The 23056-nt window shown below is 37.3% G+C and overlaps 2 protein-coding genes across 3 annotated transcripts in view; both read left to right on the forward strand.

The window, feature by feature from the left end:
* PIGX (phosphatidylinositol glycan anchor biosynthesis class X) overlaps positions 1-7216 on the forward strand; it is a 27433-nt gene extending 20217 nt beyond the window's left edge. The window contains exons 5-7 of the mRNA XM_060297508.1: positions 1580-1793; positions 3695-3795; positions 6710-7216. Of these exons, the coding sequence (XP_060153491.1) occupies positions 1580-1793; positions 3695-3795; positions 6710-6853 (459 nt within the window). The 3' untranslated portion in view covers positions 6854-7216. The remainder of the gene's footprint in view (positions 1-1579; positions 1794-3694; positions 3796-6709) is intronic.
* A 4574-nt stretch (positions 7217-11790) lies between these two features.
* Positions 11791-23056, forward strand: part of PAK2 (p21 (RAC1) activated kinase 2) — a 79837-nt gene continuing 68571 nt past the window's right edge. For both annotated transcript variants that reach the window (XM_060298227.1, XM_030859819.2), the window contains exon 1: positions 11791-12084. The gene's annotated coding sequence lies outside the window, so the exon portion shown is untranslated. The remainder of the gene's footprint in view (positions 12085-23056) is intronic.

The raw sequence follows: 23056 nt of genomic DNA on the forward strand, positions 1-23056 counted from the left end.
TGTGTGTGGGAGCTGTGGGGAGTATGTGGGAATGCTGTTATTTTCTGCTCAGTTTTTCTGTAAACCTAAAACTGCTCTAAAAAATGAAATCTATTAATTAAAAAAAATAGATAGTATATAGATATGTGTCACACTGAAATGAGGCTGCTAAAAAGCTAATGCAATTTTTACACCTAGAAACTGAAAAAAAAAAAAGCTAATGCAATTTTTGCTAAAGAAGGTAGTGTTGCTACTATTTCCTCTGAGTATTTTGAAAGGCAACTGATACGATGCATGGTTTAGACACCATGTCATGAGAAACCAAGAAAACTGCATATTTCTTTGGGGAGGAGAAAACTTAGTGGGGGCAGTGTGGTTGCCTTCTGATGTATAAGGGACCCTTAGTAAAACAGAGGACATATTTATTGCAGATATTGTAAGCATCGACAATTGGTGAATTATTATGGGTCAGAGCATCAAGTTTCTACTAATAAAAAAGGAATAATTTTAACAGTACATAAAGTGAGATGACTCAAAGTAATGAACTCCCTTCCAGTCATTGAAAGCATTAAAATGGTGGCTGGATACTTGATAAATACTCTCATTGGAACAGTGGTTTAACTTGATTACCTCCAGGTTCCTTATGGCTCAAGATTATATAATTCCTTGACCTTTACCAATAAGTTCTGTTACTCCTGTGATGAACAGAGAAGAAACAACATGTGAAAATATAGCACTTGGTATCACTGTCAAATAGAAGAATTAGAATGCTCGCTGTGGTGGGTGGAAGTTAATGCTATTTTTTTCTCTTTCCATAAAGAATCTAGAGAAAACTTGCATGTGTGTATGCATACACACACACACGAACACAGATTATGTATACAATGTTGATATACATGTGTATGTGTGTGCATATGTATATATGTGTGGTTTCATACATAAATGTGTATGTATGTGTATATGGATACGTTTGTAAGTTAGGACTAATTTCTGCCACATGTGCAGTTTTACTTTCGGTGTAGAATACTTATTTTAAAATGTTTTTTACCATATTATTTTTTAAAAGAATCATTTACCATTTTTTCCATTAACTTTTTATGCCCAGTATGGAAAGAGTGCTGACCTTTGCTTAGACTTCCTGACCACAGTGCTCTATCTTACTCACTACCATCTTACTTCTGTGAAGAACAGGAAATTAGCAGAATGACACCAATCATTTTAACCCAATACTGGGTTAACTGTTTTTGTCATAGTTTTCATACTTATTGAATAATGCTATGTTTATTCATGAAATTTCTTTTCTTGGTAGCTGTGTAGTTACCTAAACAAAGGTTGATAAGGAAATTACATAGAAATTTTTATTATGGGGAAATTTCACACCCCAGAGTATAATTTCCTCAGTTTACTTTTAGTAAATGTTATTAAACACACATGATATCTTGTGTTTTCTACTTAAAATTGAGGATGGAAGGGGAATGGAAATTGTTTATAAGGGGGGTGTTTTGACATTTTTGCTCATCTATATAACAATCTTCTGGTTTTATTTTTTAATCTTCCTCATTCATTTCTTCTGGACTAATATTTGTTTTCTTTTTGACAGGCAGTGATGGTTTCAGAAAATTTTAATATAGAGGCTCCCAACTATTTGTCCAAGGAGTCTGAAGTTCTCATTTATGCCAGACAGGATTCACAGTGCATTGACTGTTTCCAAGCTTTTTTGCCTGTGCATTATCGCTATCATCGGCCACATAGTAAAGATGGAGAAACCTTTATTGTGCTCAATAACCCAGATTTATTGATGTATTGTGACCAAGGTAAGGATTGCAAGTCTTTTTGGAGAGTTGAAAATAAAATTAAAGGTATAATGATAAGTCTGAAGTCAAGGATGGTGATAACAAAATCATGTTTCTTTTTTCTTTCTTTTAAACTTTTTGATTGTAAAATAAAGCACAGATATAGAAAAACTTCACAAATATATAGTTTAGTGACTTATTAGAAGGCAGATACCCAGGTAACTACCACCCAGGTCAAGAAACAGAACTTTGCCAGCTGCCCGAGCAGCAGCCCCGGGTGTCCTGTCCCAATCTCCTTTCCTGTAAGAGTAACACACTCTCCTGACTTTTAATCACTTCCTTATGTTTTTTTATACTTTTATCACTCAAGTGGGCGTTCTTAGACACTGTAGCTTAGCCGTGCCATTTTAAAAAATGTTATTTCCATTAAGTCTCTTAATTTACAGATTTCCCCTCTATCTCCTTTAAAAAAAAATTTATCTGTTGAAGAACCGGGGTCATTTGAGACCCTATCACTGTTGGGGTTTGGGTGATTATACTCATTAGTTCATCTGACTTCTTTATTACTTGGAAATTGGCAGCTGGCTCGAGAGGTGTGATGAGATTCAGGTTTGATTCTTTTGGCCAGACTATAGGCGGTGATGTGATCTTTTATGAGTGGGCATATAATGTCTGGTTGTTTCTTTATTCAGCCATTGATCCTTATTACTCCTTTGCTGCTTTCTGTTTCTTCATACTGATACTGCAGGATTTGTAGCTGTTAGTGCTTTGTGTCCACTCACATGTATTTTGGTGTTTAAGGGGGATACTTTTTCACCTAGTTTTGTTGTAAAAGTTGTCTATGAGTTATTGGTTTTGTGTGTGATTGTTTTTTCTGTTTTTATGTGTGGATTTTTTTTTTTTTGGCTGTGTTGGGTCTTTGTTGCTGCATGCGGGCTTTCTCTAGTTGTGGCGAGCAGGGGCTACTCTTCATTGCAGTGCGTGAGCTTCTCATTGCGGTGGCTTCTCTTTGTTGCAGAGCACGGGCTCTAGGCACGAGGGCTTCAGTAGTTGTGGCTCACGGGCTCTAGAGCTCAGGCTCAGTAGTTGTGGTGCGTGGGCTTAGTTGCTCCGCGGCATGTGGGATCTTCCTGGGCCAGGGCTCGAACCCGTGTCCCCTGCTTTGGCAGGTGGATTCTTAACCACTGCACCACCAGGGAAGTCCCTATGTGTGGATTTTAGTAAATTTAAAAACTATGCTCTCATCATTTTCAGTCTTCCTACAGTCAAGACTTTAAGAAGCCCCTTTCAGATTTTGGTTCTTCGTGTCTCCAAACAGAAGTCAGTAGCACTGTTACTAAAGATTGGCAGATAGAAAGTTTTTAATCATACATTTGCTGTCATCATGTATTTCATGATGAGAAAACTTAAAAAGTATTCAACTGTGTTAGCTTTGTTTATCCAACCTAGTTTTCTGTTTCTTTTCATGGTACATTTTACCTACCCTAAATAAACTTTGGAAAAGTGCTCCCTCCCAAGAGAGCAGCTGGGGTTCTGGAATTGTTCATTTTTTTGGTCTGAGTATTCTTTACATGAGTGTGTTTTCGCTACAGAAATTTATCAAGTTGTAGGTTTAGGATCTGTTTATTCTTCTGAGATATGTTATACTTCAAAAAAAGTTTAAGTTAAAAAAAAATGGCCCCTGGTGTAGTGGGATTTGTTAAGAAGTCATGCTCAACTTCTATGCAGTCTTTGTAATTTTATAATTTCCTAGCCATCCACTTAGAACAGGCTATTAAAATAGAAGAGCACATGATAGTTGGGTCCAAATCATGTACATTGTGTATTAAAATATTTGAATACTCATATCCCAACATGAAAGACTGGCCTAGCCTCTAGTCCAGATCAGTTTTCTGATACGGTGTTCTACCACTTTTTCTCAGAGTTTCCAATTTTGAAATGCTGGGCTCAGTCAGAAGTGACAGCTCCTTGTGCTTTGAACAGAAAGGATAACTGCCAATGGAACAATATGAAATATAAATCAGTAAGTTAATATTTTATGTTGTTTTAGGTCATGCGGCCTCATATAAAACTCTTTCTATAATGTTTCTGCCACGTTTAAGGGATTAACATTTTATATTCTATCATAGAAAGCTGTTTTTTGTTTGTTTTTAATGTTGTTTCTTTGTTACTAATAGCAACAGTCATAGAATCATTTAATTTGGGGGATGGGGATTTAGAGTTAGTCCCAATGCCTCATTGATCCAGAGCTTAAGTATAGCTGATGGGCTTTTTAAAAGTGTGGAATGGTAAAGAAAAACAGTGGTGTGTCCATCTGATTTTAATCAATAAAACTTCACTTTATTTAGAACTTTTTATTAATTTTTGAGCAACAAAATGAATTAGTTGACTTTATTATATTACACAGAACAAGTGAAAAAAGGAAAGTAAAACTCTAAAGTTGTATCATTTCAACTGTGGTTAAGTTTCTAGACAGTTGTATTGTTATTATAAATCTAAATCTAGGCTGTTTCAGGCCATTTTTGGTGTTTTAGCCTCCCAACTTGTTTTCAGTTATTAAATTAGGTAAGTATTAGTACTTCATTAACACTGGCTTTGTCTAAGGAGTCTGTAGTTTTCTACTTACCCTCTTGAGCTAACATAGTCTACTTTCCTTTCTTCAGAGTGGTAAGTCTTTGTACAACATATCTCTTTTCTTTCCCTCTTTTTTTCTGTTCTTTTGTTACTCTTTTAAGAGCTGCCTTTTAACTGATGCTTGTAGTATCTGAATTTCTCTTTGTTCCTAATTCTCTTTAAGGCCTGTTTTCTTTGGTTGAATGCCACAATCTGTGTCATTAGTTTTACAATTTATTTTTACAAAGAGTCAAATGAGTTTGCAACAAAAATAAAAAAAATTTAAAAATTTAAACTAGCAGACAACATAACTGTCAATCAGATAAACATAAAGCAGATTTGTTCATATGTGTGGATATTTGGATTTGAAGTGTTTTCCTTGTAGTTGCTTAGAAGTATGTTTACCAGCTAATTCAGAAAACCACTACTGACAGGGAAGCCCTACTGCAAAGCCTATTATTTTGTATTGGAGAAACTTCTTTGAACAGACAGTTGGCAACATGTATGATTGTGCTAATATGTTATGCAACATAAATTTGCTTTTGAGATTTCTATTGCCATAGAGTACCTGGATTTTTTTCAAACTCTAAAGTACATCTGGAGAATTACATTTGATTTTCTTATGTGAATGAAGAGTATGATTAGTATTTATACTATTTATGATGTATTGGTTTAAAAAATAGGTGGTGTGCATTGCTACACAATAAAAAATCACTCTATTAAAACATTTTGAATTCAGTTCTCTTTAAGACCATGTAACTTGACATAGGAGGTCATAATTAAATACTTTGATTTTTTTCTTTGTTACATTTCTTGTTTATATATACCAGAAAAATAGGTGACCATTACTAAGATGGTGAACTGTACTAAGGCTTGTTTGAAAATGCCATTATTTGAAAGATGCTTTTAGATGGCACTTTGCTACAGACTGTGTTGGTAACTTTTTTTTTGCATGTGAAAGTGTAATCCATGCATTTATAAAAAGAAACCAAAAATAAAAGAATTCCCAAGTTACCTAAATTTTAATGTTTTTTAAAACTTTTTTTTTTTTTTTTTTTTTTTGCGGTACGCGGGCCTCTCACTGTTGTGGCCTCTCCCATTGCGGAGCAACAGGCTCCGGACGCGCAGGCTCAGCTGCCATGGCTCACGGACCCAGCCGCTCCGCGGCAATGTGGGATCTTCCCGGACCGGGGCACGAACCCGCGTCCCCTGCATCGGCAGGCGGACTCTCAACCACTGCGCCAGCAGGGAAGCCCCAAACCTATTTTTAAACCATAAAACTTACCAGAGTTTCTAATTGAACCCCTTTATCTTCAAAACCAAATAGAAAATAGAAACCAAGTTGAACATAGGAGAACTTTTGTATTGCTAGTCAGTATTGCAACTACTTGGATGTTTTAAAAACAGTAAAGGACACATTCAATTGTGTAATTTGTGAATAACAAACTTAAAAAAATTTTTTTTGGCTGCATTGGGTCTTCGTTGCTGCACGTGGGCTTTCTCTAGTTGCGGCGAGCAGGGACTACTCTTCGTTGCGGTGCACAGGCTTCTCATTGCAGTGTCTTCTTTTGTTGCGGAGCAAGGCTCTAGATGTGCGGGCTTCAGTAGTTGCAGCATGCGGGCTCGGTAGTTGCAGCACATGGGCCCTAGAGCATGTGGACTTCAGTAGTTGCGGTGCATGGGTTCAGTAGTCGTGGTGTGCGGGCTCTAGAGTGCAGGCTCTGTAGTTGTGGCACACGGGCTTAGGTGCTCTGCGACACGTGGGATCTTCCCGCACCAGGGATAGAACCTGTGTCCGCTGCATTGGCAGGTGGAGTCTTAATCACTGAGCCACCAGGGAAGTCCTAACAAACTTTTAAAAGCTGTTTGAGGAGAGAAACAGCAAAACAGGAAAGAATGGATCCTTTAGTTTTATTGTTGTTTTAATGTTTTTCCTTTAGGGCTTTAACTTCTAGATTATTCTGTATTCTAATATGAAACATAGTAAGAGGAAGTAAATGTTTATATTGATTACAGAGGTGACATTAGGATATAGCTAGTATTTTTTAACAATATACTCAACTCTATGTAAAAAGCAGAAAAAGTCAAAGCTAATGAGAATTTAAGAATTATTATGGGAATTGAGTCTGATTCTGTTAAATTAACTGAAATGTTGAATTTAAAAGAATCATTCAAATAATAATGTTATATGTAGTATAGCAATGGCTGAAAGATATTTAAAAGAAAAAAGAAAAAGTTAAAATTAAAAATCAAAGAAGCAGTGGTTTCGCCTTAGGACATTGATCTTAAATGTCTTTAACTTCTCTATCCATCTCTCTCCCTAGGTATATAAGAATGCGAATCTACAGGTTCCAGTGGGACTGACCATACATACCTCTTTAGTATGTTCTGTGACTCTGTTTATTACCATCTTGTGTTCTACTTTAATCCTTGTGGCTGTTTTCAAATATGGCCGTTTTTCCCTATGAGTTTTATGTAGTTAAACGCTTTCCATAAACCTAAATAAGACCTATTCATTTGTGACTAGAAGTGTTCTAGAATTGTCATTACTTTTTTCTTTCATCTTCATTTATGGCTAATATTATGTTTACTAGAGGAAATTCTGGATGATTCTCAGCTAATTTCAAAATTCAGTGCTCTGTTGTGTCGACCTCTCATAATCCTCAAGCATCAAGTGCCAATAGAGGAAACTTAATTCTGTTAAATTAATATTTATCTTGTGAGAAGTGACTTTATCTTCATTTGTGTTATAAATGAGTACTTTATGTATTAGAGACAAATTATCGCTAAAAATTGAGAAAATTGTTATGAATAAAATTAATTTGGATGAATCAGAGTTATTTGAATATTAATTTTATGAGAATATTAATTTATCTAGTGTTTCAAAGAAAATCATTAAACTAGGACAGCTAAGAAATTATTAATATCAAAATTGATTTTTCCTTAAAGCATTTCCATTCTCCTTTTCTATTTTATAATACTGCTTTTGAATATATGAATTGGCAAAGGGCTTGATGAAATTAAGATTAAAGTATATTTTATTAAGTTGTACAGTTACAAAACTTTTTTGAATCTTTGGGTGATTTTTTAAAAAACAAAAGGTCTTGATTTACTGTTTTTCTTTGTAAAAATTAGAAAATAAAGTAAATGCCATAAGCTAATTAAAAAATAGAAGGGCAAGCATGTTCCAAAACAGAAGCCAAAAAACTGGGGTATGTTGGCATTGTTTGTTTTCTGTGGCATAATGGGATATGATGTACTTTATATATGCTATCACTGGTTAATTTCCTAAAACATTCTGGTGTTTTTCTGGAATAAATCTTTTATAATTTGCCACGTATAGCTTGACCTACTAATAACAGTTCTTTTTTAAGATGTGTTTGAGAACTTATGTATTGAGAAAGGCAACCCAATGCCATAAAGCAGAAATATTAGAGATCTTTAAAATGATGAAAATTTCAACCCAGTCTTGCTTCATAGCTGTTTAGTATTTTCTTATAAGACAGAATTCCATGTTTTCCAGGCATTTTTTTTTCACAGTGGGATTAATATAGTGGCTTGAAATAGAATTATATGTCAGTAAAAATTCAGTAACATCAACAACATTTTGGAATATGGTTAGTCAGGTGGGGGAACACGGTACTATATTTAACCTAAGTGTGTGTGTGTGTGTGTGTGTGTATTTTCTTTTGCACATCGAAGCCAAGTTCCTCAGTATTTAAATGTTTTCAAGTTAATATTTGAGATTGTGGCTTGGAACATGATTCAGCCATTTTTCTCATTTATACAGGTATTCAGAAATGTAATAAAAATGTGAATGTGAGTGAAGATACTTTGATATGACTTTTCTTGCCTGATAAATGCTTGCAGATGACATCACTTTTAACATAACAGAGCATTTCTGGTTTTGAACTCTTTGTATTATCTTCTTTGGATACTTAAGAAATGAATAAGCACTTTATTTTTTAAATCAGTTTTGTAATTCTGTGTATGGTCTTTTTTGTTTATAGCCAAGAAAATGGGTATTGTTCTCCTGGTCATTGTATTCCAGTATTTGTTCCACTTCTATGGTTTATTTTTCTTAAAAGTATCATGTAATGTTCTTTGGATGAAAATAACAGACACTCAACTAAGGGTGGTGGTGGGGTAGAGATTGGTGTGTGTGTGTGTGTGTGTGTGTGTGTATCTCAGCCACTCTACTAGGAACTTAGATTATTTAGCTAGATCTCATGGAGATCTAGGTAGTTGAATATAGGGTTTGGTAGGCTGTGAGAGAATGAAATAATATAGAGAATTGTCCTAGTCAGTGATAGGATGGTAGGTTTAACTGCCTATCTGATTTCTTGCACCTCAGACCTTACTTCCGGGATTACCTTCCTCCTGAAGTATATCTTTTTAAGATGTTCCTTTAGTAGGTCTCTGTGGTTGGTAACATCTCTGTTTCTTGCCTGATGATATCTTTATTTCACCCTCACTCTTTTTACTGATAATTTAGCAAGATATATACTTCTAAGTTTAGTTATTTTCTCTTGGTAGTTTGAAAATATTTTTCCATTGTCAGATGGCACACATTGTTGCAGTTGAGAAATCTATGCTAAATTTAATAGTTGTTTCTTTGTAGGGGGTGTCTTTTTTTTCTGGTTTCTTTATCTTTGATATTCTGCAGTTTCACTTTGATGTGTTTGAGAAGATTTCCTTTACTTATCCTGTTTGGGATTCACTTGCTTCCTGAATCTGAAGGTTGTCTTTAATCAATTCTGGAAAATTCTTAGCCATTATCTCATCATATACTGCCTCTTTTGTTTTCTCTTTTTACTCTCCTGAACTTCTTATTACGCAAATGGTATACCTTCATAATCTATCCCCATGTCTCTCAGTCTTTCTTTCATATTTCCTCTGTCTTTGGGCTGCTGTCAGTAATTTCTTTAGATCTGTCTTCCAGTTTATTAATTTTCTCCTCAACTGTGTGTAATCTATTTAACCCAAACATTGGCTTTGGTTTCAATTATTATATTCTTTATTTCTAGAAGTTCTACTTGGCTCCTTCTCAAAGCTGCTTAGTCATTTTTTAAAAATAGTATCTTGTTTCTTGTTTAAAAATAGTATCCTGTCTTACTCTGCTTAATCATTATAATAAACTTATTTTATATTCTGTAATCAATAATTCCAGTATCTAAAGTTCATGGGCTTCATTATTCTGTTTATGGTTTCTGTTGATTCACTCCTGGCTTATTTTCTCAGATGTATTATATTTTGGGTGTTCATGTTTAACTTTTGATAGCCTGTTTTTGGAAATCCTTTCAGTCCTGTGTTGAGAGTGAACCTGTACAGTGAAGATTTGTGTTTGTTTCTTCCAGACCTCCAAGCATTACCAGCCTGGGACATTTTCTTGACTTCAAGTTTCCTGGGCAGTGTAGGTACTATAAATTTGAACTTTCAAACCCATGTGAGGGAAAGTTTGTGGTTACGAATTCTAAAGGGAAAGTTTTTATCCCCTCGATGCCAAAGTCCAGGCTAAAACTTACAAGTATCTGCCTATCGCCCTGGGTTGGTCCAGGGGATTTTTTTTTTTCCAGTCTATTCTTAGAGGGAATGGCCCTTTGAGTTTTCCAGCCTTGTGCAGGATTATAATCCCAACACCTTCTACAGGCCCAAGGCCTTGTCTTTGGTCTCTTGTCTCCTGTGCAGCCAGTAAAACCATAGATTTTTCTGAGATAAGTAGGTTCTTTCAACATAACACAATAGGCTTCACTGACCTGGTTACTACTCTGGTTTCTTGCTCCCCCCTTTGGGTTGAATGTGGAGTTTGGAAGACTATCAGATGTATTCCTCTTTCTTCCTTGAAAGCTTAGTTATGCCTTTGAAAGGATGTTCTATTTTATCCAGCATTTTGTGTGTTTAATAGTGGGACTGTTTTTCAAGTTATCTAATACTGTGCCATATTGCTCCTTGAATCCCTTCTCTCGTACTCTCCATATCAATTGAGTTTTTCGCTCTACATCTATCAATAAGAACAATCTGGCTACTACCTATCTCCACTTCCACAGCTATTGCTCTAGCATCAGTCATGATTAATGCCTCCCTAGTTCATTCCCTTCTATTCTTGCATCTCAGTACTCCATTCTCCATGTAGCAATCTAGAGATTTTTTAAATTTTTTTAATATATTTATTTATTTATTTTTACCTGTGTTGGGTCTTTGTTGCTGTGCGCGGGCTTTCTCTAGTTGTGGTGAGTGGGGGCTACTCTTCGTTGCAGTGCGCGGGCTTTTCATTGTCGTGGCTTCTCTTGTTGCAGAGCACAGGCTCTAGGCTTGCAGGCTTCAGTAGCTGTGGCATGTGGGCTCAGTAGTTGTGGCTTGTGGGCTCTAGACCACAGGCTCAGTAGTTGTGGAGCACGAGCTTAGTTGCTCCACGGCATGTGGGATCTTCCCTGGCCAGGGCTCAAACCTGTGTCCCTTGCATTGGCAGGCAGATTCTTAACCACTGCGCCACCAGGGAAGCCCTCTAATGATCTTAAAGTGTAAACCAGGTAACATCACTTCCTTACTTACAACTCTTTAATAACTTCTTGGAATAAAGTCCAACATCCTTACCTGTCATTTAAGATCCTTCCTGACCTGAATCTTGTTTTCTCCCACTATGCTACTCTTCTTGCACTAAACTGCAGTTACACAGGCCTTCTTAACTGGCCTTAGCAAGTTCTTTTCTTCTTCCTTCTGTCTGGGAGCTTCTCATGGCTCTCTCTTTCTGTTCTCAGCTTAAATGTCACCTCATTAAAGATGCCTTCCCTGGCCACCTTATCCAAAGTAATCATCCTAGTTTTTCCCTCATACCAGATATCACTATTTTAATTATTGTGTTTTCATATTTGTAAGTTCCACAAAGACAAAGTGACTTGTATTCACCCTTGTATCCCTGATACCCAGCAGTGTCTGGTACATGTTAGACACTGAAATACTTGTAGAATTAGTGAATACATTAATGAACTCCTCCATGGATAAAACATAGAGGCCTTAATTTGCAAGGAGGTGGGGCTTAATTTAGCACCAAAGTATATTAAGAGCTGTAGGTAAAAAGCAAAATGGATAGAGGATGAATTCCCAGGAACACGTATCCTAGAGCAGGTTCATATAACAGGAATCGTCTTTCAGCATCTTTGGTTGGCCACAGACCTGACTGGAGGCAATGCTGAATTACATGAGGAAGTGGCGGTGTCTCTCAATATGAAGAATACCCAAAAAAGGCGAGGGGGGTGGGGGGTGGCGGAGATAAGTGGTACACATCTCCAAACTACAACTCCCAGCAGGCCTCGCGTGAACCCGCCCACTTGGAGGCGGTGCCCGTCTCCACCCCGTGGAGCTCCTGGCTTCGGCCCCACCCCTCCCCGCTCCGCGCCGTAGCCCTCCCCCAGGGTTGTGGCCACGCGCAGCGGCGGCGGTTGTTCCGCTTCCCCTCTGGCCTGGGCCGTCGCCATTGCCGAAGGCTCCCTGCACTCCCTTCCCGGTGCCCGCGGGGCTCGGCTGCCGCCCGGCCTAGCAACAACAGCAGCTGCGCTCCAGCGAGGTTCCTCTTCCCGCCCCGCTTCCCTTTCCCTCCCCTCCCCGCCCCGTGTCGCGCGCTTGCTCGGGGCGGCTCCTGAGCCCGCCGGGAGCTCGGCCGGAGGCTCCTCGCTGGGGCGGGGATCTTTCCTCGCCTGGGGTAAGTGTGCAGACAGGCCGGGACGCGGGCCGTCGCTCTCCTTCCTTCTTTCTCCGCGGCCTGGCCGGCGCGAGCGGCCCGGGGCAGCTAACCTGCCCCGCGCGGGGTTGGGAAGCCGCCACCTGCGTGCCTGGAGCCGCAACTCTTGGGGCGGTGGCTCATTGTCTGCGCCCTCCGGCTGTTTTCTTCCCCGACTGTAGTCTGAAATGGGAAGCTTGCTGGGTTGGTGAGGTCTAACTCTTCCTGGACCCGGCCCTGCCCTGAACCCTGTCGCGCCACAGTCTGGCCTCTGTTGATCTCCCTTCCATCGCGTTTCCACCCTCCTTTTCTTCATTTACTTTTGTGTTGTACAAAACGTTGCGGGTTTTATTCCTCGATTTTTTCGTCTCTTACAGAATCCTAGCCCCTCCTTGCTGTCTCTTTGGTCATCCCAGTTTCTTTGCTTAGGCATATTGTCTAGGGTCCCTTTACTGTTTTCTAAACTGCAATCTGTGATCTTTCCATATTCCGCGTTAGTAGAAACGAATAGTTTTCCGAGGGTTTGAGGGCCTCCGCTTAAGAACAGAACTTTCGGATCTTCTCGTGATTCCTGTTTGATCTTCAGCCAGGAGGTGAATATTTGCTTCTTTAGGTAACTTAGGTGAAGGTTGGCTTTCCCCATGTTTGGCTTTCTTTCAAACAACATACACAGTATGTTGCCGAATATTCCTCAGTGGACTCAACCTTTTGACTAATTCTTTAAAGATAGAGTCATCCAAGAACTGAAGAGTAGAAAGTAATTGCCATTGTCGTCAGACGTTGTGGAGTTGTACTGCCAGTCCTTGTATCTTATCTTTAATGGGAGTTCTCTGGGCAGTGCGAGCGTGATTTCTTTCTCCTTGATAAATAATGCTAACTCCCATTGGTATAATTATCTTAGTTTTATTTTACAAGTGATCTATAGCTCTTTGTTTTCTTTTTAAACCTCTGTAAAAAGACAATCAAAATGGTTAGGCCTAAAATTAGACTACGACGAGCAGTGTTTTGGATCAAGGTTGTGCACGTCACGTTTTTTCCCCTGCTCTGTTTGACTCTTCCGCTCTTGTAAGTAGGCAGGATATTGAAATGTAGAAGAATTTGCTCTGGGGGTTTTGTTTTTGTAGGTTTATTCAAAACAGTAACATTAAATAAAGTTAGATTGGGATGAAAGCAGTGAACGGTAATTTTTAAAGCAGGTTAGAACTTGTCAACTTTGCTAGGAGCTCTGTGGCATTTGTAAAACACACTCATGATCACTTATATATATTTTGTATATATGTATGAAAAAAAAATATATAAATGAAAAGCTTTGTTCATGTTATCCTATTAAGGGTGTTGATTTAAGTTAACTCTTTCATCCTTAGCTTTTAAATCTTTCTAGTAATTAATTAACCAGAAACAGTGATTTACATTATGAAAAATGAACCTTAAAATGTTTCTGACCTGTAATGTATGTAGGTCTTAAACCCACTTTCATGTTTTGGTGAAAGAGGTTGACCTAAATTCAGTGAATTCTGTGTTTTCAGTTCAATACTGTCATTTAGGTAGTGTCAGTTGTCCTTAATTCAATGAGAGGTCTTCTTGGCCTAAGGGGTTAAGGTCTAGAAATGTTGGAGTGTGAAACTAGGTCTATTGATGTCAGCTTCTCTGCCAGTTCTTTCTACAAACAGACAGTTTTACTGAGGAAGAGTTCTGGGTATTCTGCTTCTCTTAGGACCTCGATTCTGGTTTACAGTTATTCAAAGAGAGAGTTATTCTTCTGGACTTTGTGACATTAAATACTAGCCTTGAAAACCCAAATTCATAAAGTAAGTTTGTGGTTGGAGTCTATCTACTAAACAAATGAATAGAGGTTCCTATGATTCTCTGATCTTTATGAAAGGGCGATTTCCAAGTAGACATGGTTAACAGTGGTGTATCTTTTCAATTGTACTTTTTTAAAGAGAAAACTTAGAACTTGTTCAGGTAGCTAAAGATAAACTTTTAGTTTTTCTTTTTAGAAGAGAGAGATCTTGTTTAAATAGCTAGGGATGAAATAAATAGGTAGGTATTGTTAAATTCTTCCTATGTTTAATCTGTCAATATTGATTATTCTAATATTTGAGTATAACATTTCTTTTGGCTTTCTGAATTTTCTACTTATGATTGAAGTGTGAAACTGCACCTTTTTCAAGTCTTTAAGGCTTTGGGGTTCTGATCAATTTGTTTTCAAAAGCCCTTCCAGTTAGTTAGAGGGGTAATTCCAGACTAATCAGAGAGGGTGTTAAGTTACTTGCGAATCTGAGTTGTCCCTGGTATCCTTTTTGTACCTTGGTAGAAGCAGAAAGAGATGGAAAAAAATAGCCCCTGTTACCTTGAAGAAATACTGATTATTTTCTTCTGTGACCAGAATTGAGTTTCACTACTTCTTCGTTTTAGGATCACAACCTGAATAAGAGTAGTCAGTCTGAACATTCATGCTGGATTTCAGAGGTCTAGCCTCTTATCTTTGAGGTACAGTAGTACTTGTCATTCCATGTATCACAAGTGGTGAGGAGCTGGAGACCTGGGTTTGAATGCTGGCTCTTCCACTTCACCCTGGGCAAGATACACATTCTTTTCAGGCTTGTTTTTTTCATCTGTAAAATGAGGATTAATAATAATATAATACACATTTCATAGGGCTATTTAGAGCAGATGAGATAATGCAGGGAAAAGTACTTAGCAAATGAAGTGTTTGATTAATAAATGTTATTAATATTAATGCTAATAATATTAATAGTTAATATTCCATTCTGAAATAGGTTTTATATTAAATTGCTTCTACAGCAAATATTATACTTCCAAATGTAGATTTAAGACTGCTTTCTGAAAGTGGTTGGAATCTCAGGGCCAGGTTTCTGAGACCATAACTGTTAAAAATTACTTTTCAGGAAAAAAAAATAGTTCCATCACTGAAATAAAATACAGGTTTTTTGAATACATGTTTCTCAGATTTTAAAATAGGCATACTTCTCGTAGAAAATTTAGAAAGTGGTGAAAGCTATTAAGAAATGGGACAAAAATTACTATACAAAAATCACTTAGCCCCCAGAGATAACCATCATAACAGATGAGAATAGTGCCTTTTTTCCTTATTTTTAAATTAAATTCCAAAGGTAGTCAGTACATGCTTATTACAGAAGGTTCAAGCAAGTCAATTATTTAGAGTAGAAAGTGAAAATTACTTTCCTTACTTTTTAGTCCCATTCCTTACAGGTACCCACTGTAAACAATTTTGTTTTCTTTATGCAATTAGAAATAAGCACAGTGTGTATGTAGTTTTACCTTGATTTTCTTTTTTAATTAAAAGAATCTAATCATTATGAATTCGTTTCCATCTCAGTACTTGTAGTTAAACCTCATGGGTTTTTTTTTTTTTTTTTTTTTGCGGTACACGGACCTCTCTCACTGCTGCGGCCTCTCCCGTAGCGGAGCACAGGCTCCGGACGCGCAGGCGCAGCGGCCATGGCGCACGGGCCCAGCCGCTCCGCGGCATGTGGGATCTTCCTGGACCGGGGCACGAACCCGTGTCCCCTGCATCGGCAGGCGTACTCTCAACCACTGCGCCACCAGGGAAGCCAAACCTCATGTTTTTAATAGTCATGAGATATTCCATTGTATGGTTGTACTTTACTTAATTATTCATGGTTATTTGTTATTTCCACTTTTGGGCAACTAAAACTCGAGCTTTGGGCTTCCCTGGTGGTGCAGTGGTTGAGAGTACGCCTGCCGATGCAGGGGACACGGGTTCGTGCCCCGGTCCAGGAAGATCCCACATGCCGCGGAGCGGCTGGGCCCGTGAGCCGTGGCCGCTGCGCCTGCGCGTCCGGAGCCTGTGCTCCGCTACGGGAGAGGCCGCAGCAGTGAGAGAGGTCCGTGTACCGCAAAAAAAACCCAAAAAACAAAACTGGAGCTCTAATGAATTTCCTTATACCTTTGTGCACATGCACATGTATACAAGTATCTCCATTAAAAGCATTCTTAAGTGTGCATTTTAAGTTTTGATAGATGGCAAATTGCCTTTCTAAAAGACTATACTAATTGAATTGTAGAAGCTCTTTACACATAGTAGATGTTAATACTTTGCCTTCTGTTTAAGACGATCTTTTACATTTTATCTTTATCAAAAACAGTCTTCTATATTTTCTTCTGGTACTTTAATAACTTGTATTTGAATCTTAATACTTCCAGATTTTTTTTGGGGGGGGTGCTTGGTGGGGTAAGAGTTTGGCTACTGAAATAAAACACAGATGTAACAATATTTCAGGAGTTTGAGGTTGGTGTAAAATTTAGTCACATTATAGGGATGCAGAAAGGAATATTTTAATCATTTTATTGTAAGCATCACATCCAAAAAGGGGGGAAAATGCCCCCTTTGGCCCCTGTTTCTTGTCATCTACCTAATTCATCCTCATCCTTCAAATTTCAGCTTTTGAGTATAGCTTTCTTTGGGACTCTTTCCTGATTTCCAGTATGACTTAGATATTCTTATTGCTTTTATATGTTTTCTTAACATGTCCATAATCTTTATTTGCAGTGTGCTGACAGAATGAGTTATTCATCTGGAAATGAGAGTTATTTCTCAATTGTTGTCAATTGAAATTAATCAAAAGGGAGGTGCGAAGAACTCAGTAGTGTTGGTTAAAAGTGATGCACATACACATGTATGCATACAGGGCCCTTTTAACCTGCATTACTGAGTTCTTTCTAACATCTTTCTGATCAAGCTATTACCTTGTAGGTAATATTTTTTCATGTAAATGTTTAATAGGTTCTGGAAAAATACAAGGTTTTATTTTAATCTTGCATTTATTTCATAAGAACAAGGTGTATTTATTTCATAAGAACAAGGTGTATTTTAATCTCAGCTTTTTTTTTTTTTTTTTAAAGAAGATGTTGGGGGTAGGAGTTTATTAATTTTATTTATTTATTTTTGCTGTGTTGGGTCTTCGTTTCTGTGCGAGGGCTTTCTCTAGTTGTGGCAAGTGGGGGCCACTCTTCATCGCGGTGCACGGGCCTCTCACTATCACGGCCTCTCTTGTTGCGGAGCACAGGCTCCAGACGTGCAGGCTCAGTAGTTGTGGCTCACGGGCCTAGTTGCTCCGCGGTATGTGGGATCCTCCCAGATCAGGACTTGAACCCGTGTCCCCTACATTAGCAGGCAGATTCTCAACCACTGCGCCACCAGGGAAGCCCAATCTCGGCTTTTAAAAAATTAATTCCTATTCCGGGAATTCCCTGGTGGTCCAGTGGTTAGGACTCTGTGCTTCCACTGCAGGAGGCATGGGTTTGATCCCTGGTCGCGGAACTAAGATCCTGGATGCCACATGGTGCAGCCAGAAAAAAAAAATCCTATTCCTTTTAATTTGAGATTAGTAGTTTATAGGCTTATGAAGCAATAATGTTATATAATAAACACATGAACAACAAAAGTTGGAGTAAAACTTTTTTTTTTTGTGGTACGTGGGCCTCTCACTGTTGTGGCCTCTCCCGTTGCGGAGCACAGGCTCCGGACGCGCAGGCTCAGCGGCCATGGCTCACGGGCCCAGCTGCTCCGTGGCATGTGGGATCTTCCCGGACCGGGGCATGAACCTGTGTTCCCTGCATCGGCAGGCGGACCCTCAACCACTGTGCCACCAGGGAAGCCCCTGGAGTAAAACTTTTAAACACAATTTCAGGTGCTCTAAAGAACAGATTATTAAAGAATAAAAAGTTACATTGGCAGATATAATGGTAAAAATATAACCAGATGTTTGATAAAGAATAAAGTTTTAAAAAAACCCTTAATTCATTACCTGTGGATAACTGCTGTTAATATTTTGATGTTTCTTTATATTTGTGTGTGTACATAGTTTACTCTTCTAAAATTGGAATCATATTCTATATAATTTGCTATCTTGCTTTTTTTTAACTTACCCTCAAATCTTGCAAGTTTCCCTCTTTCTCCTTAAAAATTCTATTTAAAAATGGTTTTTTCATGTTTGCCTAACATTCCATTGCACACCTATGCCTTAGTTTCATTATTCTCCTATTGGAGAATGTATAACTTATTTCTAATATTTTATATAAATAATGCTATGATGAATATCTTTTTATTCATCCCTGAGTATTACTTTAGAATATTTTCTTAGAAGTGGAATTACTGAATGAAAGGGTATAAGCATTTCCAAGTGTTAAATTACCCTTCAGAAAGGTTTGGTGTATACCATCACTAGCATTGTGAGTCTCATTTTGTTGCTATCCTCATTGAAACAGCCATCATTCTTAATGAAATTGTTAAATTTGCTTATTGCTAGGCAAATAAAAATACAGTTTAATTTGCATTTCCTGTTTAAATTATAATTTTGTTTTTGTGAATTTGATTTAGTTTCGTTATTTCTGATAAGTATACAGAAGTATCTAGGGTTTTTTTTAGTAGTAAGTTCACTTGTTCCTTAAAAATTTTTTTTTGTACAGTTTTTAAAGTTACTTTCCATTTACAGTTATAAAGCATTGGCTGTATTTTTCGTGTTGTATAATATATCCTCGAGCCTATCTTACACCCAATAGTTTGTACCTCTAGAAGTAACTAGATTTTTGTGGTCACGGTTATTTTTATTATCTTGCTGGACTTCAGTAAAATTTTATTTACTTTTGTTTTTCAGGTTCATTGTCTTACCTGAAAATAATAGTAACCTTTGCTTCCTTTCCAACAGTTATAAAATTTATTAGTATTTTAGCTCTTTATTACGTTGATCAGAATCTCCAAGACACAGTTATATAAGAGAGGTGATAATTGTCTTGGAATGTCTCTGGTATTTTTACGATTTAAGGATGAATGCTGCTGTTGGTTTTAGAGAGAAATTTTTTATTATTTATTCTGTTCTTGTAAAAAAGAGGAGTGTCTTCTGAATTTTATCAAATGCTTTTGTAACTTATTTAGGTGATGATAAGATTTTTCTTTTAACTACTGATAAAAGTATATAAATAAATTTGCTAATAACATTCCCAAAGGTTATATATCCTAAGGCATATATCACGAGGAATCAAAACCCCACTCTTGTTAGTCAAGTGTACAGAATTTATTGAAAGAATAGAAGAGAGTCTCATAGAACTTTAATAAGAATACACAGTTCATATGGTAACTTCTGTAGTTCCTTCTGTAGTCTGGAGAAATCCTTACTTACTCATGAGTCAGTTTTGAGAAATTTGTATTTCCCCAGATTATATTTTTTAAGATTTTCAAATTTATTATTATATGGGTATATGTAATATTTTTTATAATTAAAATCTGCGGTGTTCATCTCCACCTTTTATTAGTGATTTCATTATTTTTCTTAATTTGATTTGCCAAGTGTTTATCTACTTAGTGGTTTTTAATAAGAAGCTTTGAGATTTATTCTGCTCTCTGATTTTCTAATTTCTACTTTTTATTTTGCTCTGGTTTTTCTGTTTTTTTTTTTTTTTTTTGGTTATACAGTAAGTCCCCTACATACAAACGCATTCCATTCCGAGAGCACATTCGTAAATCCAGTTTGTTCCTAAGTCCAACAAAGTTAGCCTAGGTACCCAATTAACACAATCGGCTATATGGTACTGTACTGTAATAGGTTTATAATACTTTTCACACAAATAATACATAAAAAAGAAAAGCAAAAAATAAAGAAAATATTTTTAATCTTACAGTACAGTACCTTGAAAAGTATGGTAGTACAGTGCAACGGCTGGCATACCTGGGCTAGCATTGAGTGAACAGGCAAGAAGAGTTACTGACTGAAGGAAGGAGAGGAGGTGGGAGATGGTAGAGCTGAAGGATCGTCAGCAATAGGAGATGGAGGGCAAGCTGCAGTTTCACTCACACCTGACGTTCACTACCAGCTACATCACTGCTGCTTTTACGCTTGCTTCTACACTTGCTTCTGGACATCCTGGGCTTGAAATAAAGATACTGTGCTACTGTACTCTACAGTACTGTACAGTAAAGTACACAAAAGCACAACCACTTGTAGAGGATGCCTGCATGTGACAGTGTATGCCAGACATGTGAATTAACTTACGTGGTTGGACCTGTGAACACATGTTTGCATCTTTGAAAGTTTACAACTTGGAGGTTCATATGTAGGGGACTTACTGTACTTTTTCTAACTTAGTAAATTCTTAGTTCTCTCTTTTTTTTCTTAAATGAAAACATTTTTAATGCTCTTAATTTGCCTCTGAGTACAGCTTTGGCTGCACTCTAAAATGTCTGTGAATGATATTCTTATATTCATTGCTTTCCAAATAGTTGCTAGTTCTAGTTTGATTACCTCTTTGACTCAGGAACTGTTTGGTATAGTTCTGTTCACTGTATTTTCTTTCATTGTCAGTGACTATGTTCTTTTAAAATATCTTTTAAGTTTATTCAGGGTTTTTTTGTGACTTAAAGCATAATCCAATTTGCTAAATGTTCTTTGAAAACTTAAGAACATTTTCTGTTTGCACATACAGTTTTATATACACACATATATCTGTCAGTTAAACTTTATTCAAATTATCTTATTATTCCTTAATAGTTTTTATTAATTATAAGACATCCTTTATTAAGTTTTTAATCTTAATCTGTCAAAGACTAAGAGTTAGCATTGTTTCTGAAAAGCTTGTGCTTACATTGGGGCCTTTACATTTTTGTTCCTTCCCCCGAATACTGTGTTCCTTTCATATGTCACCGTTTTAAAGAGGCCTTACTTGATCAGCTGTCTAAAGTAGCCTCCACCTGCTCCTGCTCAGTATCTAACTTCTTTCCCCTCTGTATTTTTCTTTATAGCACTTCCACCTGAAATTATTATTATTATTTTATTTATTTTTTTGCGGTACGCGGGCCTCTCACTGTTGTGGCCTCTCCCGTTGCGGAGCACAGGCTCTTTACGCGCAGGCTCAGCGGCCATGGCTCATGGACCTAGCCACCCCGTGGCATGTGGAATCTTCCTGGACCGGGGCATGAACCTGTGTCCCCTGCATTGGCAGGCAGACTCTCAACCACTGCGCCACCAGGGAAGCCCTGAAATTATTTTTTCATTCACTTATCTCTTTGCTATTATTCTGTTCAGAACTTAGAACAAGTATGTATGCAGTATGTGTTTGTTAAGTAAAGAGTGTCCTTTTTTATTTCTAATGACTTTTTTTTTTAATTAATAGACTTCATATAATTTTAGGTTCACAGAAAAGTTGAGCCAAAAGTACAGAGAGTTCCCATATACCTTGATCTCCCTCCTTCCTCAGCTTCCCCCATCATCAACATTCTGCAATGTTTGGTATGTTTGTTATGATTGATGAACCAGCATTGACACATCATTACCCATCAAAGTTCATAGTTTACGTTAGGGTTCACTCTTGATGTTACACATTGTATGGGTATGGACGAATGGTGGATAATGACATGTATTCACCATTACGGTATCATACAGAATAGTTTCTTCACTCCCAAAATTCTCTGTGCTCCACTTATTTACCCCTCCCTTCTTGCTAATCCCTGATAACCACTGAAGCTTTAACTGTCGCCATAGTCTCGCCTTCTCTAGAATGTCATATTGTTGGAATTATACAATATGTAACCTTTTCAGCTTCTTTCACTTAGCAGTGTGCATTTGAGTTTCCTTCATATCTTTTCATGGCTTAATAGCTCATTGCTTTTTTATGCTGAATAATACTCCATTGTTGGGATATACCACAGTTTGTTTACCCATTTACCCACTAAAGGACTTCTTGGTTGCTTCCACATTTGGCAGTTATGAATAAAGCTGCTATAAACATCCAAGTTTGGGTTTTTCATGGACATAAGTTTTCAGCTGATATGAGTAAATAGCATGGAATATGATTGCTGGATTGTATGGTAAGAATATATTTAGTTTTGTTAAGAATCTGCTAAAACTGTCTTTCAAAGTGGCTGAACCATTTTGCTTTCCTACCAACAGTGAATGAGAGTTCCTGTTGCTCAAATCCTCATGAGCATTTGATGTTAGTGCTTTGGATTTTAGCCATTCTAATAGGTGTGTAGTGCTATCTCACTGTTTTAATTTGCAATTCCCTAATGAAGTATGAGACTGAGCATCTTTATATCAGATACTTCTTTTGCAAATACTTTCTTCCACTCTGTGGCTTGTCTTCATGTTCTCTCTATCCTAATGATTTTTATCATGTTTTTGGTGTAATATTATTGATGCATGTTTAAGTTCTATACTGCTAAAGATCTGTATTACACCTAATCAATAAAAATAATTGTCATATTTAATCTTTCTAAGTCTCATATTTTACTTATCTTAAATTTCCATCTGTCCTGTTATTCTTTGTTCAATAAATTATTATCCAACCTTGTCTTTCCATGCCATTTTTAGTTGTGTCTCTTTTAAATTACATATATTTTTGTTTTAATCCAAAGTGAATACTTAAAACATTTGTGTGTATTGTGATAGTTAATTCTGTTGGGTGTGTTTCTGTTATTTAATGCTTTCTGTTTTTTAATGATTCATTGCTACTGCTTCTACATTTTTGTAAAATATACATAATGTAAAGTTATCATCTTAACCATTTTAAAGTAAAGTTAACCCTTGAACAACACGAGTTTGAACTGTGCAGGTCCACTTATACGTGGATTTTTTTCAGTAGTAAATACTATAGTACTGCACTATCCAAGGATGGTTGAATCCTAGGATGCAGAACTGCAGATACAGAGGAACTTTGGATTTGGAGGAACCATGTATATGGAGAGCCAGACTATAAGTTATACTCAGATTTTTGACTGGGTGGAGGGTCGCACCCCAACCCCCAAGCTGTTCAGGGTCAACTGTATACAGTTCTTTGGCATTAAGTACACTTACATTGTTGTGCAACCATCATCACCATCCATCTCCAGAATTTTTCATCTTCCCTAACAGAATCTACACTCATTAAACACTGACTCCCTGTTCCTCCCTACCCA

The sequence above is a fragment of the Globicephala melas genome, chromosome 4 (genome assembly GCF_963455315.2).
Source record: "Globicephala melas chromosome 4, mGloMel1.2, whole genome shotgun sequence".
NCBI classification, from domain to species: Eukaryota; Metazoa; Chordata; class Mammalia; order Artiodactyla; family Delphinidae; genus Globicephala; species Globicephala melas.